Source organism: Euwallacea similis, chromosome 6, assembly GCF_039881205.1.
Source record: "Euwallacea similis isolate ESF13 chromosome 6, ESF131.1, whole genome shotgun sequence".
NCBI classification, from domain to species: Eukaryota; Metazoa; Arthropoda; class Insecta; order Coleoptera; family Curculionidae; genus Euwallacea; species Euwallacea similis.
In genome coordinates this window covers 6,685,344-6,703,165 of record NC_089614.1, presented here as the reverse complement: position 1 = coordinate 6,703,165, position 17,822 = coordinate 6,685,344, and the positions used below count along the sequence as shown (strand labels likewise).

Genomic DNA, 17,822 nt, shown 5'->3' with positions numbered 1-17,822 from the left:
AAAATTCGGAGAAGTCAATTGTTCATAATCTTGACGACACTGCTTAACTTGAATGAATTTATAAACCGAAAATTATCAGAGCGAATGGGTTTAAATGACAAAAATGGGAATTCTGTAACAAGAAGACCTGCGAAAAATCACCTTTTCATGTTTTTGAACTTGCAATGTCCAGTTCAAATAACACTTCCCTCTTTCAACATTTCACAAAACCGATAGACTATTTAAAGTGATCCCAATTTAATCAAAGTTGCCACAGTAACGAGTCTGATGCGGTGTATGAACTGGCATATTATAAACTTCCTATGTTTAATCTAAAGGACATTTCGCTCTTGCAATATTTCACAAAAAGTGACAAAAAGTGAAACCCTGAATTCAACCAGGAATATTTGATTGAATTCGGATCTATCTGGATACTGCAAGGGAATGTTTTATTAACCCTGATTTATCGCCGTCCATCCAAAGTTATCTAAATCCGGCCCTGCTCCTTAATGTGTTGCTATACTATGTGATTTCACACAAACACTAATTACCATATAATTATGGTTCTTAGGTTCTTATCAACGACTCTTTTAAGTACCTAAAAATGCCTATTAGACAATACGCTTTAATGCACCAAGTTGACACCATTTAACCCCTATGCTATGCGGTGCTACATGACTAAAGCAAGATGTTACTGCCTGATGACAGCCATTAAGAAGTGAAAAAGTGGGCTTTTTGTAGCAGGATGTATGAACAATTTATGGAATATTCTAATGTTATCTAAGGCAGCATGGCAGCTTATTTCAATCTTCTATAAGGATTAAATTGGAGAATAATTCAAGCGTAGAACGGAAGCTTTCACGGCTTGGCCAATTAAGGAATCGTAGTTTTTGAGACTAAGTTTGGACTTTCGGTGAAAATTTTTGAGACACATGACAAGGCAAAATAATCAAAGGCGCGTCTAAGAAGACTAAAATATGAATGAAACTCTTTTCTGGTATCTGGCACCATTCATAAATACATTCCGGCACCCTGCACAGTCTCTCGGTTACACCTGGCCAATTATCCTTCTAACAGGTGTTCGGTAAATTACCACGAAATTTTAAATTACGAAATCAATTCTTAATTTAAGATACACGCGATAGTTTTCTCGGAACCCTTCGGCTTTAGAACCCATTATGAGCCCCTATACCTACTATCCATTCGAATTATTTTTTCAGTATTTCCATAATTATACGTCTCTGGTTCACAATTTTCAAGTAAAATCTCATGATGTACAAAAACACGTAAAATCGACACAATCAATTCTTAGTACCAGCAATTAACGAAGTTCAAATAAACTTTAGTCACAATATGAATGAGAAGTGCGTAGTACTACTAAACTAAGCCTGAGGTTAGGTAGTACCTCTCGAGAAGCCCAGCGTCAATGAGTCGACGTAGCCGGCCGAAACTGATTTCATTCATGTCTTGGATGGAGCATAGTAGTACCCGAGGTAGTACGTTTCGTGAAATGACCAAAGTAGCACTTTAAGAGTCTGCTCAAGATCTTACGCAATTCATTCATCGAACGATCGTCGGTACCGCACTGCAGTGGCCAGTACTTACTCTAGTAACTTAGCTTTTTTTAAATTAAAAATGTACATCGAGGGGCTCACAGTCTTTGTTGTGTTTTTTGACTTTTGTGTTAGTACCAGATTGCCTCTGGAGGTGTTTCAAAGATACCCTTCGGAACATCACCATCACAATCACAAGAACCATTTGAATAATGGCAACTATCACAGGAAGAAGCTGCAAGAACACACAGCCATTAAGGTCTTATATCAAGTTGGGGTAAGTCTTTTTCGTACATTTGTTTAAAGATTTTTCTGGAAATTTCTGCGGACATTCAAACTAAGCCTGCAGTCAAAAATTCGTTTAGCTCAACTTCATAATAACAAATACATTTCCCAATATAAAATAATAATTACCGATGTTGCAATTTCCGTCCAATAAATGTGATTATACAGCATAGTTATTTAAACGCATTACGCTTTAGTTTGTTAAATGGTATTAGAATCGTTTAAAGATGTACTTAAGGATTATTTAAAATGCTTTTCTATTGAGGAAAAATAGCTTTTATGAGCGGGAATTTAGCATCGTTGATTATAACTAATTTGACATTTTTTCGAGTTTCAAGCGGCTAACACTTAATTGACCGATACAATTTCCTTAATTGCTGAAACAATTATCTTCAGAAATGATATCATGAATAAAACTGTGAACATATATCTCAATTTTGTCCCCAATAAACAAGAAATGGGATTGACTTTATTATAGCGATGAGGAATGTTTGTTGTTGCCTCCAAGAAGAAAATTTCAGAATGGTGACATAAACATAAGAGATAATTCCCGCTCATTGCTAAATAAATAAAAACTATTAATCTTTGTTGGGAAACCAACCCAAGGACAAAGAATTGTACAACACTTGTAATTTTTTACTTCCTTAGACCTGAGCACGGCAAAGGTATTTGCGTTATTTATAAGCGAATTGAAAACATCAATCGAACCATAGAAATCGGAATTTTTGGTTGGCCTCAATATTTTAACGAAATTCAAAGTTGGATCGGCGGTAAGTGTAATGTGTGCCTCCTAAACTGACAAAAGGCAGCTCGAAAAAGGGCCAGAACGGAAGTACCGGAAATAAAAACTGATGAGACACTTGGCCCTAAATCGGTCCCATTGTGCTGAGCTCAATAGAGAGGAAGTGAATTCACGATGCAGACTCGCACTCAAACTAATCTTGGCCTGAGGCGGACTCAGCCCACTTATTTTGGGCCCAACGTTCACAGAACATACATCGCAACTCTCTACCAGTTAAGATGCTTTTAAGGTTCTGAGAACAACATTGCAGTAGCAATTACAAGTAATTTTTTTGTCATTGCTTGGAAAGGAAACATCATTAGTCCCGTCCTGTGAAAAGGCTGAAGTATCAATGTTTACTGTCCTAACAGTGGCCGGTTCTGAGAAACCTCACATTCACATTACCTCGGATATCCGTCGACATAAGAAAAGGTGCCCGGTCAAAAACCGGAACCTCATCTCTAATACAATAAGCCTATATTACACCTGGAGCATAAAAGAACACAATTTGGCTTACTTCCTACCTCCGTATGATAATTCGAAATTTTACCTGAAGATTCGGCTTTGTGTTAAATTACAAAATGAAATATTACTATAAGGTCTGATTGCTGCTAAGATTTACAGGAAGAAACAAACACGGTGTTGGAAAATGTTAAGAGGATTCTAGAGCAGATTTAACATCGAACATATACCAACAAAAGTTGCGTTAATATTTGAAAATGGTTCTCAATCCATTCTTTACTGCTTGTAGGGATTATAAAATATTTGGTTCAAATTAGGGGCTAGTAGTACTTTTGAGGATACACAGAAAATGGCGTCTCACTTGGACCAACAGTCTACAGACTGATAGTTGCTCTGGAGTATAATGTGTTCGGACAATAAGTACATGGAGGTCTGACCTAAATAAAACTGTCATATTGTGTTAAGAGAAGTGCTCACCTAATCTGAACTAAATATCGAAAAAAGAAGATATAAAAGATAAGAAAGATTGAGAACCATTGCCACACTTCATCGTGCTGCATTTTAGCAACTTGCATTTCCGGACTGTTCATAAGAAGTTTTTTCCATATTCTTGAAAGTAGAATCTGCCCCAAAATTCTCGAGACAACATTTTGCAACGCCATGCGTGCAAAGTAATTGCTAAGTTAGAGATTTTTAAATTAAAAAAAAAAAAAAATTGTGGTCTACCAGTGGCGCGCGTATCAGCAAGTCATTAAATATTTTTGAAGAAAAAAAATCGCACGCCACTATTTTTGTGGAACATAAAAACAATTATTGAATTCTCTATTCAGCTGTGAAGACCAAGGCTCTTTGGAGTCTTTTTCGCAAGCCGCATCGTTTTTAAGTAAAAAAAAACGAAAACCGTTTTAATGCATGCCGTGAACTTGACAAGCCCCATTTTACGTTTCCGAAGTTTTCTCTAGTACAGTATTGCTCCTGGGCATCTGTTTTCAAAAAATCTAAATTCTTTATTTGACTGGTGACTTTCGTTGGCTGCGCATTTTCTTCGCATCACTCACCGTTTTTGAGCTTACATGGAAAATCAAAACAGAACAGATCTACAATACTTGAAAGCGATGAGAAATAGAAAAAAACGCAAGGAACGAGAACATTTCTGAATCGAAAATGAATATAGAATTCTGAGAATGAATAATCAGTAACGCACTAAAACGAATGTCGATTTGTGTATAGGATGGAAAGAACTGACCCAAATTTTAACCAAATATCTCAAAAACTGTAAGTACACAACACCTTGCATCTCAAAAACAAAGTTGCTTATTTGATATGCGTACTTGCTTTAAAACTAGGTTTCGCAATATACATACAAAAATTGTTTACACACAATACAGGGACCATGCACTTACTCCACTTCCCGCATTTTTTCTAGGCATTTTTGATCATAATTACACAATCAAGACGAAAAACTATGGTATACAGCGGGCATGCGGTGGTCATTAACATTTTTACCGGCCATCGGTGCGTTTTTCAATATGGGTTACCATCTTGATGGTCAGATAGTATTTCTTAAATCCATATAAAAACAACACGCTCGGCAAGTTTTCTGAAAGGCATCCAAAACAATAACAAAAATATATTCCAGTGGCGCCACGCCCTTAATACAAATTATACACATGCTCTGTGCATAAAGTGATCAAACATGAGGACCGGTCCTTCTCTTAGCAAGAGGATAAATGTTAACTTATTTTAAGTTTATTTCCTACATCGTCAAAAACTGGCAGTAAGGTGATAAAAAAATACTTACGACCCGCTACTGGTATGGAAGATAATTACCTGATGTTATACGACCCTGCCCATACACACGGGATGTCGTTAATTTTATCTGCTATCAGTTTATCGACGCTGGAAGGAATATTTTAAAGCCCAGTAGTTAAATTATTATATGTTTATAAAGAGTTTATCTCCAAATCTTCAACTTAAAGAAGAATGATGTAGGTAGCAGCCTTTTGTTGTTATGGACTAGGAAGGAAATGAGGCACTCTTTTCGGTGGTCTTATCCAAGTCTTTACCGAATAGGTATAAATTTCTCCGTTTATGGTAATGAAAGTGGAATAAATTTATGGGTATTCTGCAGAAAAGGAAAGGAGTTAGAAGGAACTACTGGAGAAGAAGGAACACAGTGTGTTGGAATCTATGCATCACAGGACAAAGCCATTTTCCAAGTAAATAGATAAATGAACAAAACGGTACAGGTGTAAATGATCGAGTACGGAGAAACAGTACGTTAATTGAAAAATTATTTTCACGGTTTTTGAGATACGCATTTGGTTTAGATCAATATACAGGGTGGGTAGCTCTAATAGGAATTAAATAGATACATTTGATTGCGCATTTTTGACTTCATTTTTTGGGCATCTCAAGAACCACTGAACTCGCTCAATCGACCCTGCATCTCGTATGGTTTCCGAGATCTGGCCGCCCTCAATTCAAGGGACCCTGCATAGGGCGTTCAATTAGAAAAAATGATAATTTTGTTCAAGTTTTTTTTTGTAATTTCCAATCTTTGCCTGGACAAATCATTCACACGAGGAAAAATAGTTTAATTTTGATAACTTAAAAATTGAAAGTGGGTTCTGGTTTTTAAAATAAAGAATGCCCCAAAATATATGGAAAGACCCTGCACATTTTTTTTGACAAGCTTTTTAAGAGAGATCAACATAATTCTTTATGAATAACGGAGATTAAAGTTAGCGGCACATAATAAGCCGGATATATAAGTGAAAAACAAAGTCTTGACGGGAAATGGACATTTTTTCCTTACGACTCATTAGGCACAACAACCTAAACCAACGGCTAAGAAACGTTTCTTAAATATACACCACAATCCATGTTACGTGCGTTGTAATGAACGGTTTACACATTAGATGCAAGGAAAAGTGATGAATTGGGTCTCATGAGGAGAGTAACTGAGAGAGCAAGAAATTCCATTAGTTTCGAAAACCTCACAACGCAAAACACCACACGTAAAAATACCTCTTTGACATTTGAGACGTTTTTGCATGGAACGGATTGCTGTCTTTCTTACGGTTATAAGTGAGCGTAGGCTACGCCACTGATAAAAACGGCCGAGGTGTGCCAAGGAGGATGCCAGCATTGTGCCGGGTTGGTGCCGGGTGACTATTGGGTTTCCTTAAACCACCTTCCGATTTTCCCACGATCCCCGAGAACAGACGCAAGGTGTACGATAGCACAGATTTTTTACGGTGCTGCGGGCTGGGCCGAGTACCGAACGTACCCCCGTAAGGTGAACACCTGCTGCACCAAATAACGCCCACATTCGCGGTTAACACAGGACCGGATCTTCTCGATTTCTCATTTCCTCTCGTTTTTTTTTTCAGAATTCTGAAGAGGACCTGCCTGAATGCAACGCAAGATCTGTATGCAATAAAGTGGACTTGTACGACTCGCCGTGGGTGGAGAGACAGTGCCAGTGCACCGGGGGGAAAAGTTGCCCTATAGACCTTTCCACTGATGATGGACACACGTTTGTGGAAAAGACCCGGCAGTACAAAGTGTGCGAATCCATTAAGAAACTTCCAAAGTGCCGGTAAGAATTTAAAATACCACAAGTTCAGATATAGATAGGAAATAATAATAACAATTTCATAGCACATTCTTTCGAATAACCGCGTAACCACTGAATTATGGCAACTTTTTTAGATACTTCCGAGATACGACGTGGTCAATTACGTTATACCAGAACAACGTAACCGACCAAGTGATCCACTGTCACTGCCCGAAGAATGCCTTAACATACCTTAACAAGAGGAATGTACTACATATGCCCACTGGCGAACTTGCTTTTCAGTACTTATTTTCCTGCTCTCCACAAACAGTAAGTTAATGCTGCTGCTTTTACTTTAAATCGAGCCTCATTCATAAAACGATAAGCCTTCTCATTTGGGTTGTAAAATGATTTGTAAATTAACCTAAACCGTTTTTTTGCAAACCATGAAGCACGCATATAAATTAGGTTAGCTGAACTCGAAAATTTCCATTTCCTGAACGTGCCTGAGTAACCACGGGATAAAGAGTTTGATGCGAATAAAAAATTGCTAAAATGTCATTGTTCAAGTTCTCTATTGTAGGCTTATCTTATGGCCGCTAACAATTGCTGCTATTGCTCATACATTTCTCAACGATCGGTACCGTTAACGAAATCTCAATTAAACGCGTCATGCTAGAGTATAAAGAAAAAAAAATGATAACTCGAAATTCTTTCAGAGGCTTCGATGTCAGCGAAAGGAACCTTGTCGCTTATTTACCGTCCGCAAACGTCAAGAATTCTTGGACGAAGTGAATGTAAACACCCTGTGCCAATGCCCTCGTGCCCACAGATGCCCGCACCATCATACGGACTATGGCGTAATATCGGTGAAAAGTTTTAGTGAAGACATCATTAAGACCTATAGTGGGTACTGCCTGCCTTCGTAGTACCTTGGTAGGTGTCGCTAAGAGGCTCGAATCGGTACTCGTTGGTACGGCTTGTTACACGCCAAAATTTGTGCCTATGAGAGAATATTATTTATATTTGTTAGAAATAGTTTTTTATTATTGCTTCAACAGTGCGACGACTGCAAGTAATTGCAGGCTTCGCTTCAGTTTCAGATGAACCCTGTATAAATACCTTCTAGTTGTAGTTTATCTAGACCCAAAAGTATTGTTAAATTACTCTTAAACCCTGGAATGTTGAGTAATTAAGTTTCCCATTAGAAATGTGCATTCCCTCTATAAGGTTTTAAGAGTATTCATATTATATTTATTTTTTATCTGTTGACATATAAGTATTTATTCCATGCTTAGATATTGTGCATACGTTATTGGAAAATTTACATACAAAATATTCAAATTTTTGTAAATAATTAATTGTGTTCAGATAGGTTATTTTATTTAGTTCAAGTCTTGACATTAACGGACGCAATAATATATACAGGATATTAAGAAAATGCAGGTTCTAAACAAAACAGAACTCAAAATCTTAAAGTTACTTGAACAGCCCTGTATATGAGAAATACGACCAGCAACACCAGCAGCAGCAATGAAATTTTGATGTATAAAATGTATATCTGTCTAGAGAAAAATCATTTTAACGCATGTAAAGTTTTTAAATTTAGGTTCGTTACTAATGTTACGGCTTATGATGTACAAAATAAATCTTAAGTTTAATCTATTTTCATTGTTTTACTTCTGATGGTTCTCTAACATAAAAGTAAGGATAAAAATTTTGCTCATTAACGTTCAAGCAAAAAGAGAAATGATCCCTAATACCTACAAGAACCTAACTTGAACCGCTTAACCAAAAATAGTATTTAATTTCAAATTGAATGATATTAAAATGAATTAGGACACAATTTTTTTTCTTAGGGACGCGCCAGTAGGGCACAAATGAAAAATGTATAAATAAATATACCTTTGCTTATTATGCCCTAGAAGAAAAAGTTATCATGTAGCGCCATCTACGAGAGATGCGTCAAGGCACGCTGCTGAAAATAGAAGAAAATTGCGCTTGAAATGCGGTTTTTAAGATCATTACGGTGAGATGCCGCTAGAAGGCAGAATTTCAATTACTACACTTTGGCGCGATTATTTGAAAAAATTACTCGATGATACACACGCTTATTTATTCAAAAAAAAAAAAAAATGTAATGTATGACTGACTCGGGCATTATAATATTGGCAGGATGAGGTGTTCTGTAAAATTAGTAAATAAATTAATACCACATTAAAACATAACTTAATATACTTAGTTTAATAGTCCCTTAGTGCGATAATAATGACTTCCTGGCTTTCATAAAAAAGTAGCCGTTAAAGTATTACGGTTCTATCCTTGGTATGCATGTGAAACTCAATTATAGGTGCAAAATGGTCTTGAAGGATGCGTAGTAATAAGCGTTTAAAAAATTGATGACTTTTTTCTGTGAAAATCGATTATTCTCTTTTAGGCCCTAATAATCGCCTCAGTGGCGTTATACTAATTGCATGTTAAATTATAATGTGTGTACTGCCGGAAAACTCCCACAAATATTAAAACATCCATAACTAATGCTATAATCAGGCGTTTACAGAACTAATAAGGGGACATATTTCGTCGATTAATCTTCTATAGTATTCTAATTGTTACATATGTTATAAATTACAGTTCTTGAACAGGGAACTGGTTATTTCACACCCACGATTTACGCAGCAATAACTGGAGACACCTATTTTGAAATCAATAATAATTAACTATGCCGTTGTAAATTGCTTTGCACCTAGAAATTGCTATAATATTTGCTCTGTACCTCTAAATCTTTGAGCAAACAAAAGGTTCTCGATGATTCAATGCGTAGGCCTCCAAGTGTTTCCCATAACCGAAAGGAAAATGTTTTAAGACCATATATATTGCAGTAGATGGCGGATATATTAAGGCAATTAAATAAGTAATAACGGAGAAAAGATACAGTACCTATATATGGAAGAAGATGTACGTACGCACTGCAGTGAAGGAGGTAAACTAACGTAATAATGGTTACATTGTTCACCGAGAGTAGGATCAAAAATTCTGAGGAATGTACCATTATCTGTTGCTCACATGAATCTCATCCTCAGTGACCACACAAAAACACAATATTTAATCAAAAAATAGAAGAAAATGAACTTATTTCCCTTTTCTATTCGCAAGCCATAAATAACGTACAAGCGCAACTTTCGTTAATTAAAGAGTTAAGTTAATGGTTGTAACATAACGTCTTCGGCTACGAGTGTTTATCATGTTTTAACTAAGACGTTACGAATTAGCTTAAAGCGTTTTACAATACACCCTTGATTCTTTCATGGTGAAGATTAGCAGTTAACAGAAGATAGATTTTAAATAAATCTCATCATACAAGGACGTATTACAATAATTAAATTGAAACTATGTACTTGGAGATATCGGCAAGGAATGAGATTTTTAGAGGAAATTTGACTCTAAGTAGTTCATTTAGAAAAAATATTTTATGGCTATTTAGTAAGGAGGCAACGCTTAGACAATAAATTCGAGCATTCAAAACCAGTTTTAGAATTAACCAAATTAGAAGCAAAGAAAGTCGTCATTATTTATATGAGATTCACCCCAAAGCTCGGAGATGATAGAAGTCCTTTCAAAATGTGTTTTACAGATATTCGAGTGAACATGAGGCATTGTTTTCATTGCAGCGGAATACACCTAGGTAGGGAAGTAAGATAGAAGATCAAAGCTATACAGATAGAGGTTCAGTACAAAGATAGAAGAAGGGCATCAAAAATAAATAAAAAACTTTTGAAAATCAGTAAGAAAAATCTAGTTAAATCGCCACTGAATTTGACTATTGAAAAATATTACCAATGCTAAAGTTCAAAATATACAGGGTCAGCCAAAAAAGGGCGGCAATTACTAACTTCCTCATTTTAAATGGCGCACCCTTCATATTGGTTAATTTTTAGATTCTACGTTTAATTGTAAAAACATTTTATGAAACATGTCTCGCAACTAAATTTTGAAGGTTTCAACTTTAGAACATCGTATTTTTGAAATGTCGGTCTTATTATAATTTAAATACATTTTACATATTTAAATACGACTATGTAAGGTGTTACACTTACGAATATTATCTTATACACTGTTGTTAGCCATTCTAGAGCTGACTTCAGAATTTCGACCCTATGCCTAGGGCTCAATTCCAACTATAATTACTTGAAATACGGTCATTCGGTGTGGGTTACGGTTCAATTCGAACATGATCAAAAATTAGAATATCTGCCAAATGAGTAAATATTGTAATTGATAATAATCTTAATTAAATCCACAATTTTAAATCAAAAAGAGCCGTTTTAAAATATCTTGACATTTGTTTGCAAATTAAACAGATCTCACAATTAAAATTGTTCGAACTCAACGGTATTATTATAATCATCAGAGGGGCCATTACAGTTTTGAGGTTTTCTTCTTTCAAATCTTTACCTTCACCCCTAACCCGGAATTGATGGGCCAAATAGAAATATTAAACGTGAGTGCATATAAATGAAAGCAAATATGCAAACATCGATGAAAGGAAAGATGCAATTTTGTTGCAAAGTAGGTTATTGAATTAATGTTTAAAAATTGGCATACGTAACGCAAACAGAAGAGATGCAATAAAATGATGTTTCTTTGACTCAGATTTGCAGAACGAAACGAAACCAAAATCGTGCCTTGGGTGCCTTGCTATGGTTCCTCGCAGTTGGTTGTGAGAAAGTTAGAAAATTAGTATTATAGGCTATAGATCAGTCGGTTATTTGCATTAATGCGGCAAATCCAAAGTGAACAAAATAATATGGACTAGTTATTTGAACCACATTCTTGCCCATTAAGCTCTATTTATAATACCATTAAAAAGAATCGAGGAATGGCACAATTTTTTGCAAAAGAATTTCTGTCATTTCACCTAATTTATTTTTTTAAGCAAGATTGCGATACGTGTGCACATTAACTAGCGGACGCATTGTACGAGAATGAGCAATAAAGTCATTAAAGTACCCACTAAAAACATAATTGACTATCAAAAAAAGCTTTTTAGTTAAGAGAGGTTTACTTTAGTTTGGTGCTCTTTCATTGATGTAATTTATTAATATTATGATTAACGAGGAAAAAAGCAAACAAGGTACCATTGCGAGAGACCGTATGAAAATAGCTTTAAAAATATGTCAACGACTGCTCGTATCTAGTACAAGACTATTACGACTAACTGGATTTACGAGGTGCTTTTAAGAGTTATAATAGATTGCCTAACTGCACACTATTAAAAATTTACGCATAATATTTTGCATTAAGTTTAGCAACGACAGATCACAGATGTGAGGTGAAAAATTAGCAGCCAATTGTGCAGTTTAGGCTTTGAACTTAACCCAGTATTCTAGTTGTTTAGAAAGTGCGAGCACTTCTATTAACGGATAAACGGTTAGGTTGGCTAACAATAAAATTCTGGTGGCTCGTGACAAACCCTAATTTATCTATCATAAATGTCAAATCTATGGGCTAATTAATAGATGAATTTATACCTTTCATCTGGCACGCATCCTCCTCGTAAACCCCTTACAGGATGTCATATTTGTGCGTGAGAGTGAGCCATAAACATCTCCTAATATCGTAACTTTCAACCTCCATCATACCATTTCGACATATGTTTTAATGTGTAAAATAATTTAGCCAAGTGTCATGTGTAAAACGCAAATAGCGGCCAATTATTGTGCAAATTATGGTTTTGCATGAAGAAGCAAAATTTTCAGCGCTGTAATAGAGAGTTGATTTCTAGTCCAAATATGACTTCAAGAGAATGCTTAGGATACTCTAAGTTTTGCCGGTTATTGAAAGCGCCAATAATAGAGGAAAAAAATTGGAAAGTGTCGGTTATTTATGGGAAGTTTCCATGCAGGGCAAATTAGGCCCAATAGAAATCTAGAGGTAAGTGCATTTGTTGAAAAAAAAAATAGCGTTAACCATAACCATAAATTTTCCTTTGTAATTCCTGAAGATCGATCACCTATGTAATTTAGAAGCAGTTACTTCCCATCAGAAGCCATAACAATAACAAACCCACTAAACAACCTCAGTTAGTTTCCATAATACTAAAAGATAATAATTATAGTGCAATTATTCGAAGAAGGTAATTTTCACTGGGAGTTTTCTTTTCGGTACGAATTAAGAAAAATTATTTCTTAAAAATGTCATCTCGGGATAAGCCGTGAATTCTGAGATACGAGAAAGCTCTGATGAATGCACTTTAGATACCTACTGGCACGGATAAAATCACGGATCCGAGTATATCAGCCAATTGACATTAGGAAAACTTTGTCAAACTAAATATATTATCAGACTTAAAAGCTATATGAAAACATTCTTCAAATTCGCAAATGTAACAATTTGCGAGGCAAAATGACATTTGATGCAAAGAATATCCTCGAGAGATTAATAAGATAATTTCCTGGGAATAAAATGCAGTTGAGTCCTATTGTAGGTACCTAATGACTCACCGGTAGTATTTATATGCTGGTAGGTATTAAAATGGAAACATCTTAATTGGACTGGGAAAATATTGTACTAAACATATCTTAAGAGAAGTCCATAAATTCCAAAATACTGTAACAATTAAGGATAATTATGGCTAATCAATAACTAATGGCCTATATTGGTTCATAATAAGTGAACTTCCAATTTATGAGCACGAACGGTCATGCTTAATATGGTTAATAATAATTTAATTGGACCAATCGTCAGGAGTACTGAAACAAAAATTAATAAAACCTTTTAAGAGACTTATTACATGACACAGTCAACATTATAATTGGGCTCTTCCAACGTAAATATGATAAAGTAGTGTTATGAAGTTCGTTACTACAGGTATTACCAGTATGTATTTCTATTTAATTAAGTAAAATATTAATTGAAAGGTCTTGCAAGTAACTAACTTTAGTAATTTACAATCTGTGGAAAGAGTTCGTGATAAGGAAGAATGATGAATTACAGGCGAATTTTTTTAAAAAGACAAAAATCGCTGAGAATCAGGTTAAAGTTGTGTAGGTATAAAATCTGACCTGGACACTCTGAAACTTTCACGATTAATTCAAAGAACATCTTTAATATAATTATTCATCTTACGGTCATTTAATGTGAGAGTAACTAAAGTAGTTCAACAAAGTTGTTTGGGACAACAAAGCCATTTTTCTTTGTTAAATTAAAAGCGTTATTTCGATGCCCATTTGCTATGTGAAGACGACTCATTATTTAAGTCTTTAAAGATGATAATAAAGGCAATCGCCATAAAAACAAAAATGATTTGAACCAAAAAAATTCAAAATAAAAAACTTTTAATTTGCAAGAAGACATTGTAGAATCGTTGTGTCTAAAAGACTCAAATTACCACTTCTCACAATACTGACTCATCACCTAATAATTTTTTACTTTATAATAGTGCATGCCAACACTACCTATCCTATTATATATTACACAATATCTTTAACTGTGCTCTCAAATCTTAAAATGTAGCGTAACTATCATTACTTTATGGTAAGAACTGACATTATTACATTAAGACTTCTGAAACTTTATGAATTCATAAGAAAAGTCGTGTGTCTATGAAGATCGGATTAAATTACATGAAATAATTGCCAAAAAATCCTCTACAAATCGGTATAAATTACTGATTTTAACTTTCGATGAATCTCAAAAATTAATAGAATTTAATAAAAATATTTGCACCAATTTCATCGGATTCAAAACCCAAGTGTATTGTATTATCATCTCACCAACATGGGCACCCGAAAAAATATGTCTCAAAAACAAAAAATAAATAAATAAGTACCCAAAATGTAGTTGTAATAAAAAAAACTAACCTCGTTTATTGTATGGAATTGTCTTAAATTGATAAGTTGCGTACCAAATAGGTATTACATGTATCGGGATATGACCTACGAAGCTAATTAAACAAAGGTACAGACTTATATTAGTAAAGTAATGACGAAAGCGGAGCAGGTCTAACTGATCAGGTTTTTGAAATATTTTGAGAAAACCAAGATGATGCATTTTTAAAAAAAACCTGATAAAACTTTTATTTTCGAGAAAGTAATGAAAATTTGTAAGAAAAATTATTAAGCAACTATTTGAGGTAAATATGCCTGTGAAATTAATTTCAAGACAATGCCTCGGTCATGTGTTTCCTATGATTATCATATTAAATTTCGAAATTTTTGGAAAATAATTTGGGTTTGACCGTTTACCGAACCTCCGGCTCTCATCGTTCTTGTAACGACAGACGTATGTGGAAAAGCATCACTTTCCGCACTCGTTAGAAAAATAACTACTTTATTCCCTATTTAAAATAGAGAAAATCTAATGTAATGGAATGTACAGAAATTTTTATGTTGAAATTTTTTGTCCATAGGAATATTTAATCAAAAAGTTTCTTAAATTTTCACAGATTTCGATTATCTTTTAACTTAAAGAAATTGTGATATTTTTTTTTAGTTGTCTATGACATAATTACAATTGTGAAAATAGATGTGTTGAATCGCATTAAAATAAGATTTAAAAAATATAATAATTTCCTAATCAAATTAAGTAGTTTGCACCATTTGGTGGTGCCACTACTGATAGAATAAACTAAAATCTTCTGTATGGTACCCAGACCATCAATATGAACAATTCAAAAAGCGAAATACATGGATACCAAAAAACCAAACAGACGATTGCATAAAGACAGACCGAAGTTAGCGGAACATTGCCGAAATCTCGAAAGAAATTTTGGCGGGCAGAATTGCCGGATGCGCACGATTGGTGGTTCCGAGATACGGTACCATTTAATATAGGAAGTGGGTTAGCTAAGCTCTTCGGCAAGCGCTCGCGGACTTAGCTTACATAGTGCATAAAGCTTTTTCTACGACACAGACCTTCTTCAGCCTTCGATAGTACCACCGGCTTCAGTAGTCAAGGACGCACGCGAAGAATTACACTTGAACTTGACAAAATACGGGGCCGCGATTTTTTTTACATCCATTTATTGAAGGAGAATTAAATCATGCGAGTTCTAGTTTTTGTCGGTTTGCTGTGCGCGGTGCAGATTGACTGTCAAACGAATTTTTGGAACTACCCTCAGAATTTTTTTACTAAGTTGCTTAGGCAAGGGAAAAACTCGGTTGAACGAATAGTGGGGACTACTACGCCTGGTACCACTACTTTGGCTCCGACCACCATTAAAAATACTACACCCTACACAACGCAATTTTTTTTAAGCAATAAAACCCAACCTACCCGTCCTGCAACCACTAGCACTACCACCCAGACTACCACCACTACCACACAGATACAGACAGAATTTTCTACTGTGAAAAATGTTACAACCCCGTTTACAAGTACTACTACCCAGGCTATTAGTACTACCATAGATTTTAGTACTGCGAGTACTATTGTGGACACGACTACCCCGGACTTTGTTGCTACTACTGGGGAACCAAGGGAAAACACTAATGGACATGAATTTTACATCAAGAAGGAAAAACCACTAATCAAGATTTCATCTAACATTAGTCAGGTAAGTCTAGATTAACGTGAAGTAAAAAAACAAAGATATGATCCTCATTTCGGTTTCAATGCCCTCCTCGTAATTGTGTTTTTTATTATAAATGTTGTATCATGCATTTAACTATAAAACACATTTTTCCTTAACGTATGTAATACGCACTTGAAATTATATCAATATCCAATTGATTCCAAAACAGTTAGTTTCTAGGGGGCAATGTCTTAGACTAGATTTATCCGTTTTTACTCATATTTCACGGTTCATGGACGTTGTCTCAAATTACTCGTTTCGTTAAACTGCGAAAAATCCTATTTTGATGAGCAAACATCATTAAAATAGACCGCTTTGTTTTTTCCTAATTTGCTGCTTTGCTGCTTTAATATAAAAGCCATTTACGGCGTAAAAGATTCTCAGTATCTTCAAGGTATTTAAACAACTTTTTCTTTGGGACAATATATCAATTGCCTTTTACTTAATGGGAACTATTTATGCATATTAACCTGAAATTATTTGCGTGGGAATTTGGTTAGCCGGAATTCTATTTCAATTACCGCTTCTGAAAGCCTTCAAAATCAATCTAGCAATGACGGAGTAATGGAAAATTCTATGGACACAACCCTCTTTTCTTCAAATCACAACTTCATTGGCGCCACATTAAAAGAAAATTTAATTCTAGTAAGATGGGTGTCAATTACTTGTGTACTGAAAGCAATTATTGTTTTAGAGATAGTTAAATATTTTATGAACTTTAAATGGTTTATTGGCTATTTTGAATATTAAGCATCTACTAAGCCAAGTCATAAAAATAAATGACCAGTGCTTTTCCATTTCATCTTCTAATGAACAATCAACAACGTAATCATAACTATTTCTAAAGTAGCACACCCCAGTCTAGAGCACGAAAATTTCCGTAATGACCAGGTTTTTGGTAAAATTTAAAAAAAAAAAGATAATTTGCTTTGTTTTCAATTTAGATTTATAGGTACATTATACTACTTTCCAAAAATTTTAATCAAAAGTACCAATTTCGACATAAAACACTACAGTTCAGATTAGAGTTGTGGATTTGAAAATTTCAAAATGAAGCAATAGAAGAATTCTTCGATATGAAATTTCATTAACCAGTTGCGGTAATAAATTTAAAAATTTCATAAAATGTCTAAAGATGTTTTGAAAATTCTTTGAAATGAAGGAAATAGAAAATAATCATATTTCCGTGAAATTTCGGGACACGATATTTCTAAGACAAGGGTAATATTGACTTGACATTTGATTAAATAAAATTGATTAAAACTAATACACAGAGAATTTTTAGATATTGCATATTACTCAGATGACATTAGTATTTTCATGAAATGTTCATTAAAATTTCCGCAAACTTTTTTTCATGAAATTTAAAAATTTAAATAATACAGCTTACATGAGAAGATTTCTCTAGTAACTAGATTTGTCACAGTACAGAAAATACCTGAATGTTCTGAACTGAATTAGCCTTTTAATATGATACGTAAACCTGGTACTTCCCACGGTTGGATTAATTGAAACTAATATGTTTGAAACATTTACAAGTTACGTAGCTTCAGTACACGATAATTTGAGTGCACAGTTTAAATCAACTCTTCAATTTTAATCCTTATCTCTAATATTTCTAGCATT

General features: G+C 34.6%; 3 protein-coding genes across 3 annotated transcripts in view; 2 read left to right on the top strand and 1 right to left on the bottom strand.

Annotated features, from left to right (window-relative positions):
- The window catches only part of LOC136409455 (elongation factor-like GTPase 1), a 59,317-nt gene that overhangs the window by 3,680 nt on the left and 37,815 nt on the right, over nucleotides 1-17,822 (bottom strand). The gene's annotated exons all lie outside the window — the stretch shown is intronic.
- aos (protein argos) lies at nucleotides 1,381-8,287 on the top strand. The gene is made up of 4 exons (XM_066390960.1): nucleotides 1,381-1,809; nucleotides 6,456-6,664; nucleotides 6,778-6,952; nucleotides 7,342-8,287. Exons 1-4 carry the CDS (start codon nucleotides 1,615-1,617, stop codon nucleotides 7,549-7,551), a joined length of 789 nt encoding a protein of 262 aa, XP_066247057.1. The 5' UTR covers nucleotides 1,381-1,614; the 3' UTR covers nucleotides 7,552-8,287.
- dsx-c73A (doublesex cognate 73A) overlaps nucleotides 15,503-17,822 on the top strand; it is a 36,928-nt gene continuing 34,608 nt past the window's right edge. Inside the window, exon 1 of the mRNA XM_066390957.1 lies at nucleotides 15,503-16,178. Within this exon, the coding sequence (XP_066247054.1) occupies nucleotides 15,666-16,178 (513 nt within the window). The 5' untranslated portion in view covers nucleotides 15,503-15,665. The remainder of the gene's footprint in view (nucleotides 16,179-17,822) is intronic.